Source organism: Leuresthes tenuis, unplaced genomic scaffold (assembly GCF_036924035.1).
Source record: "Leuresthes tenuis unplaced genomic scaffold, fLeuTen1.0.hap1 SCAF_13, whole genome shotgun sequence".
NCBI classification, from domain to species: domain Eukaryota; kingdom Metazoa; phylum Chordata; class Actinopteri; order Atheriniformes; family Atherinopsidae; genus Leuresthes; species Leuresthes tenuis.
In genome coordinates this window covers 20,088,792-20,111,655 of record NW_027325367.1, presented here as the reverse complement: position 1 = coordinate 20,111,655, position 22,864 = coordinate 20,088,792, and the positions used below count along the sequence as shown (strand labels likewise).

General features: G+C 41.4%; 1 protein-coding gene across 4 annotated transcripts in view; it reads left to right on the top strand.

Moving 5' to 3' along the window:
• Window positions 1–1,853: 1,853 nt before the first annotated feature.
• Window positions 1,854–22,864, top strand: part of cdc42bpab (CDC42 binding protein kinase alpha (DMPK-like) b) — a 73,851-nt gene continuing 52,840 nt past the window's right edge. For 3 of the 4 annotated variants that reach the window (XM_072362486.1, XM_072362485.1, XM_072362484.1), the window contains exon 1: window positions 1,854–3,138. In XM_072362486.1, the coding sequence (XP_072218587.1) occupies window positions 2,961–3,138 (178 nt within the window). In that variant the 5' untranslated portion in view covers window positions 1,854–2,960. The remainder of the gene's footprint in view (window positions 3,139–22,864) is intronic. The other variant, XM_072362487.1, reaches the window with a different exon arrangement.

Genomic DNA, 22,864 nt, shown 5'->3' with positions numbered 1-22,864 from the left:
CAGTGAGTGTTTTTCCATTGATAAGGTGACCTGTTTCTTCAATGTCACAAACTCAAGGGAGCCATAAATGTTGTGAAATGTGTTCTAATTTTCAGTGTTATTACGTTGTTATGTTCTGTTGCTCATGTACTTTACAGAATAGATATTTCCAAACCCTCACAAATCACTCATCTCAAAACTGTTACTGATTGTGGTTGCTGGGCTGCTCCTGATGAAAACTCACGCCAAAGCAGTATGCTTTGAATTACATCTCAGTCATCTTTAGAGTCTGTTTTAGTAAGTGCACGTCTTGCATGCTGAGTTGTTATGTGAACGCCTCTTTTTTTGGTGTCTGTCATCCCTCTGGAACTGAAGAGGACTGCAGCAAGGATCACTTCATCTCTTTCTTTCTGATTTATACAAATCACATGGTAGACTTTGCTGGTGACGCACAGAGATATTCTCACACACACACACACACCTACACAGGACTATGTACGTCTCCCTTCCCCTAGAGATTCGGCTGCTGTGCAGGCCATTAATCATTAACAGATGTACTTTGAGCACTGATAAGAAGTGCACTTCAAAAGGATGAAGCGTAGTGTGCTTAAATGAACTGTATAGACACCCCCCCCCCTCCAAAAAAAAACATGTGATATTTAAAAAAAAACAAAACAATATAATGTGGGTTTGATGGTCAACCAAACAGGTAGATGCACTTTTTATACCCTGATGAAGTGACACAAAGTGTAATTAAATGACCACTTACACTACTTTTGGTGACAGTCAGAGTGACCCAAACAGTCTCTTATATCTATAGGTTGGTTACTCTTATCTTAGCATTGAATAAAAATAATAATAGTAAAAAAAAAATAAACAGTGACCAAGAGGAGGGAGAATTAAACACATCTTGCTCCTAGCTTAGATGTTGCATAAGCACTGCAATCTTTAATCATTCCTAAAAACTGATGAGACATTTGCATATTTAGACCACAGTCAGATGCATGCATTTGACCACCTATATTTGCTATATTCCATTTCTGACATATATAAGCATGGTGCAATTTAGTCGAATGCAACTCTCATTGGAGACTTGACCTTACTTTCATTCGCAAGTGTACAAATTTGCATCTCTGCAACACACATTCCCACAAAGGCTATCAAGAAATTGCTTCAATGTGAGGCTGAAAATCTGCTTATTAGAACAGCTATCAGATCTCGGACCAGTTTATATTGACGCAAGACACACCACTGCGTATATATCCACTAACGTAGCGTTTTGCAGCCTGTTAAAGCGACGATAGTGATTCCACTCTGAAGTCAGCCAGAGGAAAACGTGTCCTCTATGGACCGCACCACCAGACAGACAGCCCGCAGTTTCCATTCACAATATTGACAGCCCCCACCACTGCCAAATACCCCCACCTCCTCACAGCAGATGCTGTGACGGGCGCCATGATGATGATCTGGGATTTTGCCTGCAGCAGCAACCAGAGATGCTACGACACAATAAGATGGGCTGCTGGCTGTAAAGGATTCAACGAATGAACGCGGAGGCACTGCAAAGATGGCGCTGATGATGTTTCAGCACCTTGCGCATGCTTGGAAGTTGACTTTTTCGTGAAAGTGAGAGAACAGCCAGACTCGAAACGTATAAAAAGCATCGTTCGCGAATTAAATAATTAGTTCTATATTCTCACTATATTCTGTATGTGGTGTTTTTATGTGTTCAAATAGGGTCACAAGACACCAGCCCATTTATATCTCTCATGTACTTTACAGACCCACTTCCCATAATCCAGCGCGACGTTGCGCAAAGAGCTGTCCGCTCGGCTGTCTTTTCTGTCTAAAGTCTCTGACAGCAAGCTGCTGGTAGCTTGACTGTGCAAAGACTGCAAGAAGCGACCGACCGGCGGGGGAGGCAGGCAGTGCAAAGGAAAGGACAGAGGGAGTTTAGGCTGTGTCCCGTATTTGGAATAAGCAAGAATACAGTTTTCCTTTTTGACGTGAAACGAGCTCCTCTATAACCTTCAAAGGGACCTGCATTTTTAACGGCCAACTTACGATCTTCTGGAACTCTTGAACTAACCGTGGTTTCGAACTGTGAAGAAACTAAGAGAGACATTTGGTTTCTGGACGAAGAATGGGATTTAAAGAACATATCTGCCAGCAGTGAGTTGTGAAAACAGGGAAACAATTCCCAGTTGGATAGAAGAAGAAAAAAAAACATTTTCGAAAGGGGTGGAATTCTGACGAGCTGTCTTTACGCTGCGTGTTACATGTCAACTCATGGCGAAAAAAAGGTGGCAATGATGGCATTTAAGAACGGAGTAAAGTAACGTTAACGTTAGCTTCGTGGCTAGCTAAATAGCTAACCTAGCAGGCTGCTTACTAAGCCTGTGTCGCCCTTCCATTCCTGGAGCAGAGGAGGGGCGCTGGGGCTTTGTAGCATTGCAGATCTGCCTTGCATTTTAGGGTTGCTGGAAGAATGGAGAATTCCAGATATCCACCACAACACCGAAACAGGGAGGTCTGTTGAAAGGCATCGACTCGATTTTTTTTTCCATTTCTCCCACGGGGAAGACCAGAAAACTGCCATTAAGCGTTGTGATCTCATCAAAATCTACCGGCCTGGGGCAGCCAGGGTCTGTAATTGTGGACTAGCTTACTTGTTTTCTTATGCACCCTGTGGGGATAGGCACTAAACATGTGGAAGTGTTGCATATCGTACCGACCTCTTAGATACTGGATCTTTAGAGGTAGATCATGAATAGGTGATTTTTTTTTTTAGCGCAGAATTAGCCCCGGCCTGCACTCAACACAAAGTTTTAGTATTTCCTCGACACGGTGAAGGTGAGAGAACTTCTTTAGCCTCTTCGGGCCTCTCTGCAGTGACCAACAGGCCGAGGAGGTGTTTGTTAATTTTGCCATCTAACTCCCGTCACCATCATTACTTTAAAGAGCAACAAGCCGGAATAAACATGTCGGGAGAGGTGCGTTTGAAGAAGCTGGAGAAGCTGATCCTGGACGGACCAGCTCAGTCTAATGGCCAGTGTCTGAGTGTAGAAACGCTGCTGGATATCCTGGTCTGCCTCTATGATGAGTGCAACAACTCTCCGCTCAGAAGGGAGAAAAACATCCTGGAGTTTTTGGACTGGGGTAAGTTATCCCATATGTGATATTTATTTTTATTTTTTAAATTATTTTTATTTCCTCTTGTTTGTCTTCCCCGTCTCTTTGGTAAGATGATAAGCGGCTAATGTTGGTGGTGCAGTGGCCCTCCCTTCATCATCACATTCCTTTTATAGTAGTAGCGAGGCTCACTTGGCCTGCTCTTCTCTCACACGAACCCTCCCTGAAACTTAAAAAGCAAGGTCACTATATTCTTGTGTAACTGAAAGTTTGATATGTTTTGGAAAATGATCATGCACGGCAGCCTGTTGGGGATACCAGAGCTCGCGTTAAGCAGAGGTTTAAACCTGGTTTACTCCCAAAAACAGCAAGCTGACAGTGAGAGGGAGTAACCTAATCCACAGGAGGATATTCACAATAGTGAAGAAGATCTTTAGCAGACTCGCATAGAGTTTTGATAGAAGTCCAGGAAAGATCTAATAAAGATGTCTTCTCCTCCAGGCCATCACTTATTCAGCATGCACTCTTACGTAAAGTTGATGTCTTTCTGTTGTCGCACCAACTCTCTCCAGATCAGTTTAGTTTCCACAACTACTTTCTTGTCAGTTTGTTTTCTTGCGAATGGGTGTAGGGGGATGCTTGTTGACAGTCCACTTGGGTTTACTCATCCAATAGACATGGAAGTCGAATTTATTTTGGCGTTTTGTAACTGCCCCCCCTTAAAGCAAGGAAAGAAAAAAATAAAACACAGGAGGCAAGAGGACCACACACACACACAAACAACACAATCCTTTTGCCTTGCCAGAGGGACTCTGTGTGTGCGTGTGTATGTGTGACACTGGGGTTTGGTTTGTGCATGAAGCAGGAATGTGAACAACTCACCTTTTTTTTTTTTTTTTTAATCTAGTACAGAGGCCCAGCTAGCTGCCGGAGCATGCCTGGCTTTTGCCCGCTCGTCTTTGAAAGCCCTGAAAGAGGTGCAGCGGTGCAGAGGCAGTGAGGGAGCACATAGTTTCTCGTGCAGGCAGAAACATGAATCAAGACAAATTAATAATCCATGAGGCAGTATGAAACAAAAGCATAATGGAAGGAAAGTGCTGTTTGGTGCATTTGCTAGCATCTCTTTGTCTGACTTTAATTTCTAAAACAGTACAAACTGCAAGGGTAAACAGGCAGCCTTCATCACTGAGAGGCTTGGTCAAAGACAGACAGGAAGGCAGTGAAGTCAGTCAGATGGCGTGAGAGTTTAGCTGTGGCTGTTGATTTGGTGTTCCCTATCAGCCAAAATCCAGCCAACCTATTCTATACTAAAAATGGAACCACACCAACCGGATGTGGTGGTATTTTGTTTGTGTTTCTGTTTGCGCCGGCATAAAAAAAGTTGCTTTTCTGCCCATTAAATGCTACACCAAACGGCTTTCATCCTCTGCACATGTGCCGTTTCCTTCAGGGCGACAGTTTTGGCCCCGCTTGCTAGTCTTCAGCTGATCGGCAGCATCTAGTTTGCTTTGCAACAATGCCAGCTTGCCCTGGCCTTTAAGGAGAAGCGCAGTGCCAAGTGGTGACTTCATCCTGACATTTCTCTGAGATGACACTAGAAACTCTTTGACTGAGCTCAGCCAGACACAACACACAGATTTGTCCAAGCTGTCATAACTTTCCACAGGTCTCATGCTGCTGCTGCTGCTTATTGTGTCCTGCCCCAGAGGGATTATTATTAAATCCCCCAGAACTATTTAATTGTTATTAGGTTTAATTGAGGTGAGTTGTTGGGTCTGCTTGAACAAAATTCAGTGCTTATTCTTCTCCGCTATCTCTGATGCAGGCGTTTGTTTTTATCACGTTAGTGTCAACTCCAAAAAGTTGGAAGTTTCTTTTTAGTTTGAATACAAATATATTTTCTTTTACTTTGGCACATAGTGGCGCAGATAGTTCCCAGCGATTGTGCTTTATAGGTGCAGAAACAATGTCCTAGTTAAGCCGCCGTTGTTTTTGTTTGGTCGATCAAACAGACCAAACGGAGGTGGCTCAGCGACGCATCAGTGTATTTCAGTGTGCCTAAAGTTTCTCACACACACTCCAATTTCTCAAAGAGGCTTATCAGCAAAGTGCTTGCACACAGAATACCGATGTTCAAATAAGGTTCATCAGATGGGCAGTGCCCAATGGCTAATGGTTATAATGAAAATGCAGTCCTCGGAGTGGTTATTGGAACCATTATGGACTTCATCTAAGAAGACAAGTTGCCTGTAGTGGGAATGTCCTGTTTAAACAAATGTGCTTGTAAAGAAATTTATACACACATCTGCTACACACACTGCCCGTGTAGGACAGAAAAAGTTAGATGAGAGCTGCAACTAATGGTTTTTATTGATATATATATATTTTTTATTGATTATTTATTAAAGTTTTCATGATTGTTTTGCCTTTTAAAATGTTGAAAAACTTCCAGATGATTCAGTTTAATATGAAAAAGCAGTAACTTTTGTCATTCTTTTTAAATGTAGCTATTTTTGCTCAGACTAACTTAGTTAATAGTTGATTAGTTTTCTGTTTGACCTCTGGACTTAGTGACTGATTGCGGCAGCTCATGATCACATCAACCTCTTTGTCATCATGTAAGAAAAGAAGAAACTCCTCTTGTGGACGCAGCATGGTTGTAGCAAAGAAGCGCAGATGTGATGGTGTTCCTATCGTGTGTTTGAAAACCGTTTTGGTCAAATCTGAAAGCAAAAGTGTGGCAGAATGATGACAAAAAGAACATAACAAAGGCACAGAAAAATGACTAATACAGATACTATCTACATGTTATCATGGTTAAGGCGAGCTGATTAAGTAGCCCCTTTTTTAGAGATTAATTACTCTCTGCTTTAGAAGCAGACAAGAATGGAGAAAGTTTAACATTGTGTATTAATCTGGTGTGGTTTTAGGACTATGATAACACACATCCACAAGACAGCAGACCACACCTTTGTGACCAAGCCAGCAACGAAATTGCGGTAGAATTAAGGTCAAGTCTTGTCTTGTCCTAAAAAGTTTTCAGAGTGTCGCCACTCCCATGTTTTCTTTTTTTTTTTTTTCTTTTTCTTGGCAGAACATCCAGCCACAGGGTCAAAGAAAAAAGCATACCTGTTACACATTTTGCAGTATTTGAACATTTACGAGCTAAATGTTAACTGAGGAGGTGTTCTAGTGCAATTCTACCTGCTCATTAATACCCCAGCATACGAGCCAGAGTACACGCAAAAGATTTGAGCCTACAAGGAACAGACTGGATCAGACTTATAGAGTTAACACACAGCCTAAACAAAGTTTAATCTGACATACAGAAAAATAGTTCAAGGTGGGCCGCTATGAAACCTAAGACCTCTTTAACTTGTGGCTGGCCTACCTTTGTAAGCCACATTGAAGCTGTGCCCCAACAGCCGTTTTCCCGGAGAGAAGATGCATCACTCTAATTTAGTTGCTGCACCGTGTATGTTTCCTACACCAGCGCAGCTGTGACTAAGGTGCAAGCTGTTTTCCCCGAGAATCAGTATGAGCCAGAGGACAAGACAAACATTTGTATTGGGTTTGCTTTTTCTCCTTGTTTGGTGACCTCATTTCGGCTGAAATGGAGACCCCTACATGACCTGCAGCCACAGGGGAAATGAACACGAGGAAGTACACTGTATCCCGACTCTTCGCATAGACCTGGTGATGGCCAGTTCAAGCCCTGACGCTTTCAGGCCAGTTGTGTTGGGGGAAAAAACCCAGTTAATTTCTTGATTTCTTTGAATGCTCAGTCGTACGATATTCATCCAACGATTCAAAACACTTACATCATTTTCTGAAAGATTTTAAAGGGATTTGACATGAATCGTCGCTGATTGGACTGGTGGTCCATCTTTTGAACTGGAAGGACAACACAGCCAGACAAACAGAAACAAGCAAAAATGTCACAAACATGTCTTCAGTGTAAACTCATGTTCATGTTGCGAATTGTTGACAGCATATCCATGACGTACAGCACCTACATTGTCACTAGCGGTGCCCATATTTTGAAAACATGGAAACCATGTCCTTTCGGACTTTGCCTTCCCTCTAAATACCTGAATAGAAATAATATTAAAGAAGTGTTTTTTTAATATGATTCATAGGTTTTATCCCTGTAAGTTATTGCTACGTAGATACAAAAAGGACATTAACGTGGACTGCTCACTCTGCACACAATCTGAAGAAGATCTTTGACATTTATTCTGGTCCTTTTTCATATGTTTTCTAGCAAGATGTCTGTGCATTAATTTCCCAGAAAATTTGATCTGGTTCCTCTCTTACATATCTAAATGTACTGTTTGGGTTCCTCTCCTATCCTGCGAACAACAAAGATCAATATTACACCATCAACTTGTTTTACTTGCTAAATATTATATACACAAATCCAAATTTTCTCATCACAAACCATCTTTTTTCATTTTTGAGGAGCTCAAACAATACATTACAACAATCCAACACTCTATAAACAGAAAAGCCATCAAAACCACTGAGCTATACTTTATATAACATTTTTATGAATTAATTTATCACTGTTTTGTGTAATGTGACCCCCCCCGGCATTGTATTGTTATATAATGTTCTGTGTTTTCGCTAATTGTAACGCCTGACTTTTTAATAAAGTGTGCTTAAAGAAAAAAAAAAATCAATACTTGCGGCTGATAAATCGATACTTTATTGGGAAACAAAATATCGATTATATATCGCAGTATCCATAAAATTGCTTAGCCCTACCATACGCTGCTCCTGAGCTTTGAGAAATGGGGCAATATAAATGAAGAAGCTATTGTGCAACAATGTTTAGAAGGTGAATTTCATTTAATGTTAGTCGTTCAGTGTAATGCTTATCAGAGTTTACATAGAGGCTCAACGTTTGTCCTCAGAGTATGAGTTTCTGAGTAGAAGAAATACACCTACTCATTTTTCCATGGAACAAGCACTTCTCAGTCCAAAAAATGAATAATGAATTAGTTTGAATGCAATCCTTTCAGTTTCACAATGACCCATGTCTAATGTGGGTTGGTGTTAAAATATCAGTAAAAACTGGACCAGGGTGTTGGTGCCTGTGTTGTGATGAAATGAATTACCAATGCAAAAGTCCGTTTTCTGCATGAGGTTTTCAGATATTTCACAAGAATTTGAAATTTTCAACTTTTCAAGGCCTGTTTTGAGAAATGAATTTCTGGGTAACTGAATGAAAACGGGCAGCTGTGCCAGGCCGCAGTTGGCAAACATGGAGGAGGCCGCCTGACCTTTTTCAATGCCGACTGGTGTTAGCCCACAGTGGCCAGCTGTTCAGCTGCAGCTGATGTGTGCTCCACCCTGCAAGGCTTTCATTGGCAGTGTGCCTCACACACAACTCACAGGGGAGACGCGCACACGAACACATTCTCATACACACACACATACATTATTGTGGTTTTGCCTGACTAGGCTATCTCACATTGTGGACTGGAGTTCCTCCCTGTTATTCCCGTTACTAAACAGACCAGAAGAGCCGCTGCTGCATCTGTAAAGATTTTAATTGTGTTGGTTTCAAAAAGGAATTCTTGTGTCACATGGTTTTAAATTATGTCCAGAGGCCAATTTGCCCCATCAAGAACAAACGAGCCCTGGGACACTTCATGCACTGTCCATAGCACCGCTGCAGTTATAAAAATGTGTTCAGGTCAGTTTACAGTGATTAGGAGCTGCTTTGCCAGCTGCGCTGTAGCTGCCTGCCTCGTTCTGGGAAGAGACCAGACAGGAAATGTCCTTCAGTGCATTTTCTTTTTTTTCTTTTTTTTTTTTATAACAAAGGCAGTGTTTTTTAAAAAAGAAGAAAAAAAGTGAGTCAGATAGTTGCTGTTTAAAGGCTTTCAGATGGAAAGGTAATCAGATATTAAAGTATTCATTTAAAAGAATAAAATAAAACTCAGATTTGTGTGATGTTGGGGGATGTGCATGCAGGCGATCTGTGTCAGCAGAAGCATTCATAATTCGTATTTAACAGTTTTGTGTGTAAATATTGGACGTTCACATCCTACATGGGCCGACCTCTGTCAGGACATCCTTGTTACCACTGTGGCTGCTCTACCGTTTCCTGTGTGGTGGGCACGAAGAACAGGAAGGGACCACAAGGACTCTGTGAGCTAGTGCGGACCCAATGGGTACATGATGTCATACGAGGAAGTGGGACAGCTGCATCGCATTGTGTCATTGTGTACTCTGCAGCTTACTCACGTCCAACGTTTTGGTGTTTTGTTGGGAAAACGCAAGGTCACACTGTTTATTTCCTCCCCCTTCACACCAGTACACTCGCAACAGATGTCTGTTTGCTCATTTGAACACTCATGAACTCCTTTGGTTTCTCACTTTTTCATGCACGCACACACACACACGTGCACACAGCTTTTTCCATTGTCCTCAGAGGACTGGCAAACAATCAGACATAGCAGAGGGGCCCATGTGTCCTCTCATCTCCCGGTGTCCACTACCACACAGTAGAGTTCAGTGTCCCAAATGGGGGGGAACTCCAGCCACCACTTGGACTATTTTCGGCAGTTTTTTTTCCCCTCCACTTCATTTACTCTCTGTCTGTATTAACCCTTTAGATCTCCAAACAAGTCCAATAGGCTGAAATGACCGTGTGCATGCAAACTCACTTTTTTTTGCTCTGTTCCTTAAGGTGAAATATTCCCATCAGTACTGTTGTCATATCTAAAATATGTTAAAATGTGTACGTTTTCTTTAACAAATTTTGATTTGCTGGTTGGTGAATGTCTTTAGGTTTTCTTCTTGTAGTCTTTGTGCTAAGCTGTATTTTTATGAACACTGTGCAGGCATCAATCCTCTCATGTCATCTCCAAAGAAAAAAAAAAATCAATGTAGGGACTCTCCAATTAGGTGAGGATTTTATTGATTAATTGATGATTGATTTATTTTTGATGTGGCATTTCTCTGTGACTTGGACAATGGCTAAAATGAGCCTTGCTTTCTTGCATTGTGATTCAATTGACTTTCATTCATATGTTGAATTTCTAACGGGATCATTGATGAGATGTGTCAAATAAATGAGCAGATTCTGCACTTCCTTTACCTGTGCGTGCTAAGAAAGCCCAGTTGGAGTTCAAGCTGTGGATTTCTTTTGCCTCTATCAGGGTACCGTGAAATCGCTCATTACAGCCCAGCATCAGGATATTCAAAGGTGGCCTTTAGAAACACTCGGCCAATCTGTCTGGGAGCTTTGTAGGCAGATAAATGACTGCTGCTAATTGTGATGTGTCATCAGAAAGTGGCACAGGAAGGCTTGGCTTCCTTCCTCCGTCTCCCAGAAGACACTCTGTAGTGCAGGTCATTAGCCAGCCTCAGGACCCTTGGGATCTGACTGCAAATGGTCTCTCCTCCCTCCAGCCCTCTTCCCTCTTTACCTTTACTTCTCTTCATCCTTCCAATCTCTTTCTTCCCTCCTCCTTCCCCCACAGTGGCTGTAAGCTGGCTTTGGCTGACCTCTCCACTCAGCTGTCTGTCAATCTTTTCTGCCAGTGTTTAGAGACCAAATGAAAATTAAGCATCTTCGCTGGGTGCCTTTTGCTCGTTATTTTTCTTTTCCTTTTAAAAGTCAGTCTGTTGGAAGGATGGAAGCCCACACTATGTCTGTGCATAAAAATATGATGCAGCATGTTGTAAGTTTAACCTAAATGGATTAGTCTTGGCCTCCATTTGGTATACTGCATTCATATGACATCCTCAAGTAATAAAAGTATCAACTGCTGACGTCAACATGTAGTACAGATTTCTACACCGAAACAATTTGTTTTAAACTGTTTTTAAATTTGTGCACTTGCTAATACAAGCTGATTTCATCCTTTGGCATTGCCAGTAGTTGCGTGTTTGTCGTTTACAACTTACTGTACCAGTTTACCTTTTTGTGTGTGTCACTACGACCGCATAAAAAGATAGAATTACACGGCATCCTACAGGCCGTGTTTGTAATAATCTCAACTCTGCGATAATGGGGCTAGTTTACTATTTTTGAATGGCGACAGATGTCGGTTCAATACAGCGGGACAAAGAATGAGCACGACTAGTAAAGGTGAAGCGGTCTTGTCTTTGTTTTTTACGTGGGTTGTTGCTGCCAGTTTGGGATCCTCCATGTGAGACGTTACCATCGGTAAACGTGGGTCATTTGACGCAGGACTGAATCCTAAGTATACTTTCACATTGCCTGTAAAAGGTAGGCGTTAGCAAGTTTGCCTTTTTTTCTTTCAATCAGTGTGAAAAATGCTACATATACGAGTTTGGACTTTCTAAAATGGAAAGGATACCGGAGTATACTTTTAATACTTTAAATGAAACATGAAACTTGTAAAACTTGTAAACTTTTAAATGAAACGAAGCTTGTTGAAAAAGATGTCGCTCCAGTCTCCCCGCCATGACTCTTCAGCTCAGAGGAGCAATTAGAAAGTTCTCTCTTTGCCAGCTGATTCTACACCAGCGACACACTCATAACTGCCACAGACAGAGTGACTTTGTTTTCTCACAACATTTTCTAAGTAAGCCCCCCCCCCCCCTACCCATTTAACTGAAATGGTTCCACTGCCAGCTGGCCAACGCTTTTTGCTTGCATACTTTTGTCTCTCCCTATACTCACTGAACTGGGAATGGGTGTCTTTGATAGCGAGTGTATCCAAACTGGCCTTACAGAGAAAGAAAGAGCCATTTTTCAGTGAAAAATACAATGTAAGAGCCGTTTCTGGCTGTCCTCATTCATAAAGCTGTGGGGAATCCATACATGAGGATCATCAGCAGATAGAAAAGATATATTTATCTGAAATCTGTATGTCCTTTTATCACAGTCTCTCAGCTATGGTCCATTCTTTATACAGTGGCACACGTTTTCTCCACTTTTGATGTGAAAAGAAGCTTAGGAAATGCAGAGCATTCCAAAAGGTGGAGAAAAAAGGTTCATGTTGGCCTCCATAAAATCTAGGGATTAGGCACTCTTAAGACTTTTTGGCTGTGTCCCTGTACTATTTCAAATACAATTATTTTTTTTTTTTTAAATAATTGAATAAAAAGCAGGCTTGAAGTCGGATTTATCAATGAAGCAAAAATCTTAAAAAAATGTGATATTATCATGAAAATACAGCCCAGCATATTATGCGGTTAAAAACAACCAGCATGGATGTGTGCCCGATACTCTGCTGCTGTCTCACTTTAAAGCCTATTTGCTGCTTCTCGATCCTCAGCAGCTTCACCGGGGCACAAGTTCACAAATAATTTGGAAGAATTTGCAGCATGTGATCCATTTCCTTCAGATTCCATTTTTCCTCTGCTCTCCTTTCTATCATAGGATGTTTCTCTGACATGCAAAGAAAGAGCTAGGCCATTTAACATAAAATCGCAGCTGTTGTAGGGAGTGGAGATGCTAAGAAATCCAGTTCACTGCTGCATGTCTCAGCTTTAAGTCAGACTTGCTTCACATTTACTGGAGAAATTGTTTAAATTCTTACTTTTTTTTAACTTGAAACTGTTTGTTCCTCTTGTCTTGTTTTAATACCTCTCATTAGCCGTAGCAAGTCTTTCAGCTTTACTGCAGTTTTACATATACATTCTAATCAGTTAGTCATCCAATGTCGGTGCTTCTGGTATGTTTTATTAATGGGGATTTTGTTCTTTGCTTTCTGTGACAGCTGTGCCTCTGCCATGAAGCCTCGATCCTCTTTCACATGGATGTGTCAATTGCTGTTGTGTTCAACTTCGCATCACATGTACAATGACCTTTTTTAGGCCATTTTGAACTTACTCTTAAATGCATTAGCCATGACCCATTAAAAACCTGTGAGATATAAATCTATCATTGGATTTACTCACTTTTTTTTTCTTTGCTGTTAATATTATTCCAGTCTGGCCTCCTCCTTCTTTTTTTCCCCTAAATATCTTAAAGAAGGGCGAGGAAAAACTCCAAACCTCTGGCTGTGTGGCTGCTTTATGTCCCTCCACACTTGCTGTAGCCATCCCCTAGCTGCTTTGAGCAGAGGGCTCGGCTGTGTGCGTTTAAAAAGCGCTGACTCAGGCCCCAGCCCCTCATAGCCGGGCTGGCTGTGGAATTTAGAGCTGAGGTGCAAAGTTAGGAAGAACAGCAGCTGTTTAGATGAGGCCAGGCTCTTTGTCCACCAACGTTACCCTCCTCTTACTCTGCCTCTGTCTGTCTGTCTGTCTGTCAGCTCTTGGTGTTTTTCATAGTTTAGCTCAGTATCAGCCTCTCAATTTGCCTGCCATTCACTGGCTCAGTCTTTATTGCTCTTATTCACTCTAGTGGTGTAGCTTATATTCTTCTCTTTGCCTTGATAGCCCCCCCTCGTCTTTTTCGTTCCTCTGTTCTGTCTCCGTCCCTCCTTTTATTTCCTCTGTTTGCTCTCTCCTCCTGTCCTCCCCCTCCCCTTCCTGCCCCTCGCAGCTCCTGTTCCCCCTCCCTCGCTGCCTCTCAGACTGCTGCATCCCAGCTTTGCCTAGTGACAGAGAAGGCTGGGTTGGCCTGTGTATCTGTATAGGGTATGTAGCAGCACTATTGTGCATTGCATACTGAATATGTGTACAGGCTTGTAGGGGGTGTTATGTTTGCTTGCATACACTTGACGTAGGCAACACAAAAGCTGAGCTGAATTACCTATTAAGCATATCTCAACACATGCTACGTCCACACACATGCACACATTTTGACCTTTTAGCTCATGCTGTCGTGTTTGTAAAGGATTCTTCTTGCCAAATTTAAATAATAGGCATCTGGCCATTCAGTTTTCACACTGAATAAGGACTCCACACTAATGAGTACATTAGTTCACTACAATAAAATTTTTACTCTAAAGGTAGAATAATTTTTTTTTATAACATGGATATAGTCTCTAAAACAAGCAGTTTAAGTTCTTTGTCATTGCCCTCAGTGAGTTCTGCAGCTAAAGCAGAACTGGAGTTATATCCAGTAACTTCCATAACCTGCCACAGTACAAGGAGATGACTGTGGTGGACAGCAGTGTCTGATAATCACTGCTTTTTTCAGATAATTAGGCTAGTTTAGTATTTTTTGATTGTGTGGGAAAGGGCAGAATGTGTCTTAATTACTTAAGTTTTCAGTGTATTTTTTGTAGTGAATGCTTTTCGTCTCACGCGATGACGGCAGAACTACTTGTGCACTTGTTTTCTTAAAATACCTATTTGACTACCTAGTTTGCTAGGTGCTTTCAAATAGTAGAAGTAAAGTCACAGCCTAGTTCACACTACAAGATTTTAAGCCGGGTTTTCTGCTGATGCATCTCTGAATCCCCAGGGGAGATAGTTACTGAGGTGAAAGGGACCTTCATCGTTGTGCGCTGACACATATCGAGCCGGCATAGCTGAACTTGCCGGTTTAACCAACGACTCTGTCTTCACTCAACTGATTCTACAATGCTGGCTTGATGTGAGAGCACACCAATGGGGGGCTGATAAGCCTCTGTCTGGCATGTGCAAATTACCAAGCAGGAGGAGCGGTGGCTTAAATGAGGACATTTTTTTGCATTGATAAGCTGCAATTGATATGTGAAAAGGGCTTATATGTGAATACTATAAAAACGATTTGCAGAGACGTCCCAGTTGAATATTTGGGATGTTTCATTATTTTAAAACAGTCACCAGGAAGGAGTCATTGAGCAAGGCATGAGCAAAGAGCTATAGTACAAGAGCACAAGAGACTGGGGTCAGGGGACACCATAGAGCAACCCCCACCCCCCCCCCCCCAAAAAAAAAAAAGTAAAAATAAATGCACAACAAACATTACAGAGAGCATGGAGAAGAAATTATTGGAAACAGCTGAACTTGATCAATTGTTTGCAAGAAAACTCTTCTTTTTGTCCAGCTTGTCACATCCATGGCAGACTCCAGAGAGAGAAGCCATGCTGAGAAACGTCTTGGTGATGAGAGACATTTGTCCACATGACAGCTGGAACTGGATGAGTTTGGGGTTAAGTCTGGCAAAAAATTTGTAGTATGTGATAGGCTGCCACAGATCAGCGTGACTTCACTATGACTTTAAACCTGCCAAACAGAAGAGAACAACAATACAAGTGCATGGATTTTAAGACCGCTGTGGACACACTAGAATTCAGTCTTACATTTTGTGCCATTTTTGTTCAATACTCTATCATAAGAGGGGTGATGTAAATTAGGCTATGAGCATGAGAGAGAGAGATGAGGACAAATTGAAATAGCTGAAATGGATAAGGGGAGCCCACAAATTTGACTTGGATTTGCTGAGGTCATTGTGTGTATCTGTTGTACTTTTCATTCCTCTGCCTCACTGCTGCTTGCTATAGCTGACAATGATGGAACACTGACCTTGGCTTGTGGTGCGATGGCGAATTTGACAGTGACCTGATCTATTTTTAGTCCCGGCTATATAACTGCTTTGCTTTATGTGAGCTGGTTATTCTGCCCTCCTTGTCTTTCTAGTGGAGACACATAACTCGAATAATATTAGATGGGCAAAGCAGTTTGACAGCCCCGTTTGTCCGTCTTCCACCTGAATGGCGGTCATTCACACCGGTGGGCGTCACGTGCAACTGAACTAATTGTCCCTTCAGCTGAGGTCTGAATCACTGTGTTTGTGGGTAAATTGTCAACGATAAAATGAAGGCTCTGTGCAGAGCATGGCAGCCTAGTTACACGCTCACTCATAAGCATGTTTCCTTCTCAGCTTTGTTACATTCAGACAGTGATTTCGCGGTTACGTGGTATCCGTTTCAAAAGGGGTTTTGTGGGTTGCGGGCAATACATATGCTAAACTGTACTCCACTTTAAGCAGATGTATTAAAAACTCTTATATGTTGGAATGAGTTTTATGTGCGGGTTGACTCCCCCACACCCCTCTTTCTGGATTGTCCCTATCCTGTCTGTCTCTCCTGAGAAGTTTCTGGTGGAAATCCTGTGGTCGCTCTGATTGTCATCTCCGTTGTTTTCCACTGAGTCGTTTCTGTTGTTCACCTCTATATATAGAGAGCGCTGCCTCCCACCGCTTCCTCCCACCGCCGAAGGTCATGATACAGACACAACAATTTGACACGGTGCTGATGTGTAAATCTGTCCCCCACCCCTCAAATTCAATTTCCCCCCTGTAGGCATTTAAAAGAGACAATTAAACGTAGGGTTACTTAATTTATTTTTCTCTTCCTGTTTATGGATTGCTTGTCATTTATAGTAGTTGGGAGTGGCTTTGATTTGAGCTCGTTTAATAGGGCTTAATTGCTTTTACAAAAGGAAATTTGCAATTTATTTCCTTATAAGAATAGTAAATTTATGTCATACATCGTACAGCTATTTATCATTTTCTCTATTTTCTTTAAATTTTACATGGATCTGTCTTGTGTTAATTACTAGTTGATGGAATCTTGCTGCTAATTCTTCTGATTTTTAAAAAAATATTTTTTATTCTTTTTTAGCGCCATTGTCATTCATTCACAGAATGCAGTGTTATTATTCAATATCTGTTATGCTGAACTTAGTTTAATATAATCACGCTTTGTAGTAGTTTTCTGACCAAAATGCTTAAATTACTGATAATTGCTCTCCATGCCCCACAGTAGCTTGATTCTTATTATCACTTAGTTGGTTTCTCATCTGTTTTCCAATTGCCTTGTTTATGCCTATGTCCCTCCAGACTTTTCTTTTCATACAAAGTACTGTAAATGAGGCATTTCCATTTGTTAAAGATATTCCCATGGCCAATAAATGGCTTAGCTGCATTACTTGTTTACTTATGTGTGTGATGCCAACTAAAAGCAGTCATCGCTGCCATGATTTTTTTTGTTTTTTTTTTATCCCCCTGCTAATAGTTTACAATAAATGGTTTAATGTGCACGTATTTTCTGGTTGTAGGAAGGCTTGTAAAAAGATGCCATTCTCCAAACACTACTTATATAAGGAAGTATACGCCTTCTAACAGTACATTTAAGGTATTCCAAAGCATTACAAACCCGTTTCAGTTGCTTAACTCTGATTATACAGTTGTTGTTCTGACAGAGCCGCAGTCAGTGCAGCTACATGCACAGCTGAGTCCAGTTCAACCGGTCCATTTAACTGGACCACTGTCCTTATCCCAGTGTACGTTCACAAGTGAAAAATTGAGTTATTGACTGAAGTATGTCTGATGCCGCGACACTTTGGAGTGCGTGAGAATATGTTCCAGACATTCTGCCGCGTCCAACTTTCTCTTTGGGATATCATCGTAGATGTAAGTAAATTGAATTTACTTCATATATGTTTATGCTTTGTAGTTTTTACAGAAAGATCCAAAAAGATGCAACTTTGGAGCATTTGTGGAGCACCTAGGCCCATTTGAGTCTAGCTGAGCGTATGTAAGCAGGAAATATTTATATTTGGGTTTTGATCCAGTTTGTAGATGCTTGATTTCTAACAGTTTCAGTCTAAACATGTTTTTATTTTTTGATGGTGTCACGTTAACGTGCTTACTGACTTCACCCAATGGCCTGGTGACTTTGTTCTGCACACCCTAATTTGTCTTTGGATTTTTGCCTTCTTGACTTCCTTAAAGCTCAATGATGGATGGAACCAGCAGTGCTGGCTGACAACTTGTGAAAATCATGCACACCCATACGATAGGTAGCTCTGCCATGAAGGGATACCCTGATTGTATTGACTGAGGCTTAAAACAGTGAATTGTGACCAAAAACTTAAAATGTTTTCAGAGCTAATAGATCAACTGCGTAGTCGAATTTTCTCATTCGTTTCAAACTTTACCTCCTTTACTGCTTCTGCTCTTTATAAGAAATCCTGGTTTAAGGAACTTTATTTCTGGCTTCGCTTTTTAAAACTGGCAGCCTATATTTATCTTCTTTGTATCTATGATTACGCTAACATTATGCTTTAGGTAAATCATACTTTGCCAGCTGCTTTTCCCTCATTCTTATGGCATTTCTCACGAAACGGTGATTCTTCAGTCAGCCATGAAAAATCCTAAACTTTTTTTTTCTGCACTAGTTCACCTTCAATAAAGTTCTGTTAAACACATGGATTCATTCAGCAAGAAATGAATCATGTGAGAAGCTGAGCGCTCGCCGTGTGCGGTGACGGCACAGTAGCCACGATTTCCTGTTGTTAAACTACATCCTGTCCAGCTCACTGCGCTGGGAGCAAAGGACTACCTGTAGTTTATCAGCCTGTTGAGAAAGTCGGTGTGTGCAATCACCTAGATGCCTTAGATCCTCATCGGAACAAGGGCCCGCCCCCACAGAGCCTCCCACGCTGACTCAATCTACTTACCAGCGAGGTCACTTGCCCTGTTACTGTTATCTAGGTGTCTACCTGCTATTGCACGGCTGCTGTTTGTTCTCGCAGCTTACAGCGTTGGACCTCAGCTCTTGGATAAGTCCTAAATGGATAAGGCTTACGTTTTCCTGTTAACTCTTTGATGGACCTTTATATTGGTTGGTCACATAATAACTGATTTTGTTGGAAAAGTAAGAATATAGCCCTTGTTGGTTTCTAAATGGATACCAACAGTTTCATCTGTTCAGAAATTTTTTTCTAGGGGGCGGCAGGCGGCTTTCAGCATGATTTTTTTTCAACATTTATGTAAGGAAAAGGAAAAGTTGCAAGAGTCTGAGCATAATCTGTGCTCCTCTTATCTTTTTGATGTTAACACGGATAGCATTTCGGTGACAGATACTTGGAAAAGACTTAGGTCTTGGATATCTGCCCTCTATGAGCTGCCATCACCTTTTGTAGCAGTCACATGTGCACCTTCCTCCTGCCCTGAGCAGGCAGCGTGTCTTAACACGAGCAGCTGCTGCCAGATGCATATTTTCAGGATGCTTTTGGTACAAGTCTCAGCACCAACATCTTTTTTTCTACGGGTTATAATTAGTAGTCAACCTACGGTAGTCTTTTTCTTTTTTTCTCTCCCTGTGATGGGGACTGGTTGCGGCCTAGAAAGTGTCTGATATGCATGGTTGAAGCAGAGTGGGAGGGTGTACACACGAAGTAGCACTTCACTCCCCTCCATTTATTTTGGAAGCAAAAGTTGTAATCTGGTGGTTTTCTCCAGATTTTTGTGACCGTCCATTTCACAGCTTGGTCATTCTTCTTTTTTAACAGAAAGGGACACCATCTACTAAAAAAGACAAACTCGCAATGTAGTGTGATCAGAAAGGAGGTGCATATCATCTGTTAGGGTTACGCAACATACCTTAAGTTTTCTGTTTTTCTCTTTTACACTGACGTTTTGAAACGTAGTTTGCTCTGAACTCATCCCTGTGTGAGGACACACAAACGGGAAGAACTGGGGTTATGTAATGGAACAAAATGATTTTATAGCACCTGTTGGTGTGCGCATCTCAGTCTCAGACACTAGGTGCACAAGCAGAGATTGAATACAAAACTATGACGAGCCCATTTTAAGACCTAAACAAATACCAGTGGTTGGAACCCATAGCAATATATTGTGATTCTTGGTGTCATGATAAAAATTTCCATTGGCCATCGTTGATGTTGTCCTTTGGTCATTCATACTGACGAAGCAGAGGTGGCATAGCTCCATATATGTGTGGAATTTTTTTTATTTTTATAGCAAGCCCATTATGTTAGTCTCCCCACTGCTGGCTAAGATGCGCATCAACTTTGATTTACTGGGGTCTCGCTGTGACCTCGCAGTGGGGTTTTTGCATTCTGCCACAGTAACGTTCATGGTTGCATCGGTTGCTTGACTCCTGACTGGAAATGGCAGATTTTCACCGGCATTATCTCATTAAAGGCCATATTGTGACAGTAAAAGGTCCAGTCTAATTTTGCCTTTCACCAGTTAGGCAAACTAATGTCAGATGCCCCACACTGTAAAAATTAAATGTAAACAAATGTATTTGATTATGGAATAATATGTTATCAAGTAAAGTATCCCCTTAGCATAGAAGTTCAGGGATTACAACCCAAATCTTTTACCGTGCCGGCTACATCTTCCTGCCACTGTCCTTGTTAACAACCACGCAGATCTGACTGTGGAAGTGACCTTAATCTTAGTTATTTATAGTAGTGTTTAATAATGATCACATAGGGAAGTTTTTAAATTAAAACTGAAAGTTGTAAAAAGGATTGTGTGTGATGTCAATTATAGAAAAAAACAAATCGGCTTTGAATTTCAAGGCGATAAGAAGTATAGCTCTTAAGATATTCTATTTTCCACACCCAACCCTAAATGTTTATGGTCAGAATCTTTCCCCAGGAATCCTCCAAGTGGATCTCACCTCTGCCCAGTGAATCACTGCATTTCTTTCAAAGCTGTGTGATTTTTATGCAGAACAAAGTAACGGCACAGTAGGCTATACACGTTTCGACAAATTGTGTCGCCCTTATTATTTGGCCACAAAGCGGTATTGGAGCACAGCAGGGACGTAGTGCAACATCTCGACAACTTGCACACTCCACTTCAAACTGGTGTTAGTTCATCCACTTACTGGCTCTAATTTATCTGCTGCCCTAATTACTGCCTTGGTTCTTACGGCATAAAACAATCCCCTATACCACAAAATCAGATATACATAAAGAAGGTATTAAAGTGCTGAAATGCAAGGCCTTAAACTGTGCCTCTCAAACCGGGGCTGATGCACCTTTGTTGTCCATCTGTGTCATGTTTGAAAGTACAGAGGTGGCATTATTTTTACTTTTCAAGGACTGTATGGACACAGTTTCCTGCCCTAAAATGGTTTATAGCCCGTTTTACAGGCAACCTGATCAGGTTCCCAACACATACTTGATTGGATTGGAACATTCCTATAGATTTAAATTTTTTGCTGGTCATTGGATCCTCTGCAACAAAAAAGTGTAGAATACATTTTTTTTTTATACAGCAACACTCTTGTACTGTCATTTGGTTCAGTTTCTTCCTAGCTGGGCAGGTTTTCTTGCGAATGAAAGGGGATCTTGGGTTACCTCTGACATGACGCATATTGCCACAGGGAGCCTGCAGCTGAGCACATCTTAATGTTGAAATGTAAAGACCTGGGTCATATGTTGAGTTTTGAATGATAGCAGTCGTGGGAGGGGTCTGTGCATGTGAGTGTTAATAGTTGGTCTGCAAATAGTTGTGTACATCACTTCTCCCTAATTTATTTTATGGAGTTACTTTCTAAGAAATTTCTACTTGCTACTCTTCCTTTATTCTGTTGTTCCGACCTAGCATGCCTTCCCATCCTCCTATTTCACCACTTGTTCATAATCATTTATTTTTCACTTTATTTCCTCCCCTACTCTTCCCTTGACTCACCTTCGTCTTTTGACATGTCATCTCTCTTTACCTTTAATCTCTCTCCATCTTCTTTTTTCTTAAGATCTGATATCCACCCCCCACAGTCCGTACCAGATTCGTCTAAATTTCCTATTTTCTGTGCCCTGCTCAACTTTTGCTTCAAAGCTTTTAATAAATGGACAACAAGTGGTTGCTTTAATCCATTTGTCTGGGTCCATTTATAGCATGGGTGGTCCCAGTGGGAATCAAATCCTTAAATGGTTCAGTGTCAGTGCTGGGCTGTACCAGTTGAGCCACAGAGGGCTGTAGTGCAGAAACAACCCCCCTCATTTTCCACAAGCTGCCGACATTCAGAGGGGGGAAAAATCTGAGTGGGGATGAGCCCAGAAAAGGCAATGGGAAACTTGTGCTGTAGTATCTGTCAGAATGTTGTGACATGTTGTTGTTGGAGAGCCACTGGCAGTAAAGTCTTACTTTTGTTTAAGTGACTGGCAACTATGTAAAATTTATAAAGTGCCAGTGGAAGTTGACATGGTACCACAATACAGTGACATTCTCATGTTTTTACTGTGCCAACAGGAGTTTTTTTACACTTTCAGGATTGGAAAATATTGCCTGGGTTGCTGAACATTCCCACAACACATACCCAATATTACTAGCTCTGGCTCTTGTAACCACTCTTGTGTAGTGTTTTTTCCTTTCGGGCTGATGTAGGAGCTCTGGCTCATGAAGGCACTGAGAGGCTGCCATAAAGTCATTTGTTCCTGGGCTCGAGCAGCAAGTGTTTCTGCTGGCAGTAAAAGACGAAGATTCATACAGCTGTCAGTGTCTGTTTCTCTGGTGGCCCTTTCCAGAGCAAGCATCTCCTTCTAAAGTGAAGTTGGATGAAGGGCAAGCATCACAGATTGTAATTTTCAAGAGAATATTGTGGTCAGAACAGTTTAACTTAAATGTTCTGCAGTGGTCTGGCATACTCCCTAGTATTTTGGATACATACTGATGCCTACTGTAAAGTTGTAAAGGGCTGTAAAGTTAAAGCACAACCTTTAACTTTAAAAAAATCACTGGCGAGCTGCTTCGTATTTTGAAAAGAAAAGTGCAGCTCCCTGTGAATCAACATTATCTTTTTACATGTAAGTTCCATCCATGTCAAAACAAGGACTTTGTCAAAGGGGGAAAGGCCTCTCTTAAATCTACCTTTTCATTTACATTTTACTATGCAACTCTATATTTTCAAACAGATCTGGGCCTGCTATTCTTGTTGACATTTCTCTTATGTGAAAATCTGTGCTTTGTCAAGCAGGAGAGGAAGAGTTCTAATGTGATTACTATCTTTAGATAAGTGTTTGTGACACCGTAAGTGTGACATGTGGGACAGGAGTTGAAACTAAATATTTCTCCCAGTTAGTATGAAATACCAGTATATATACTGTAGAACGCCATTCAGCC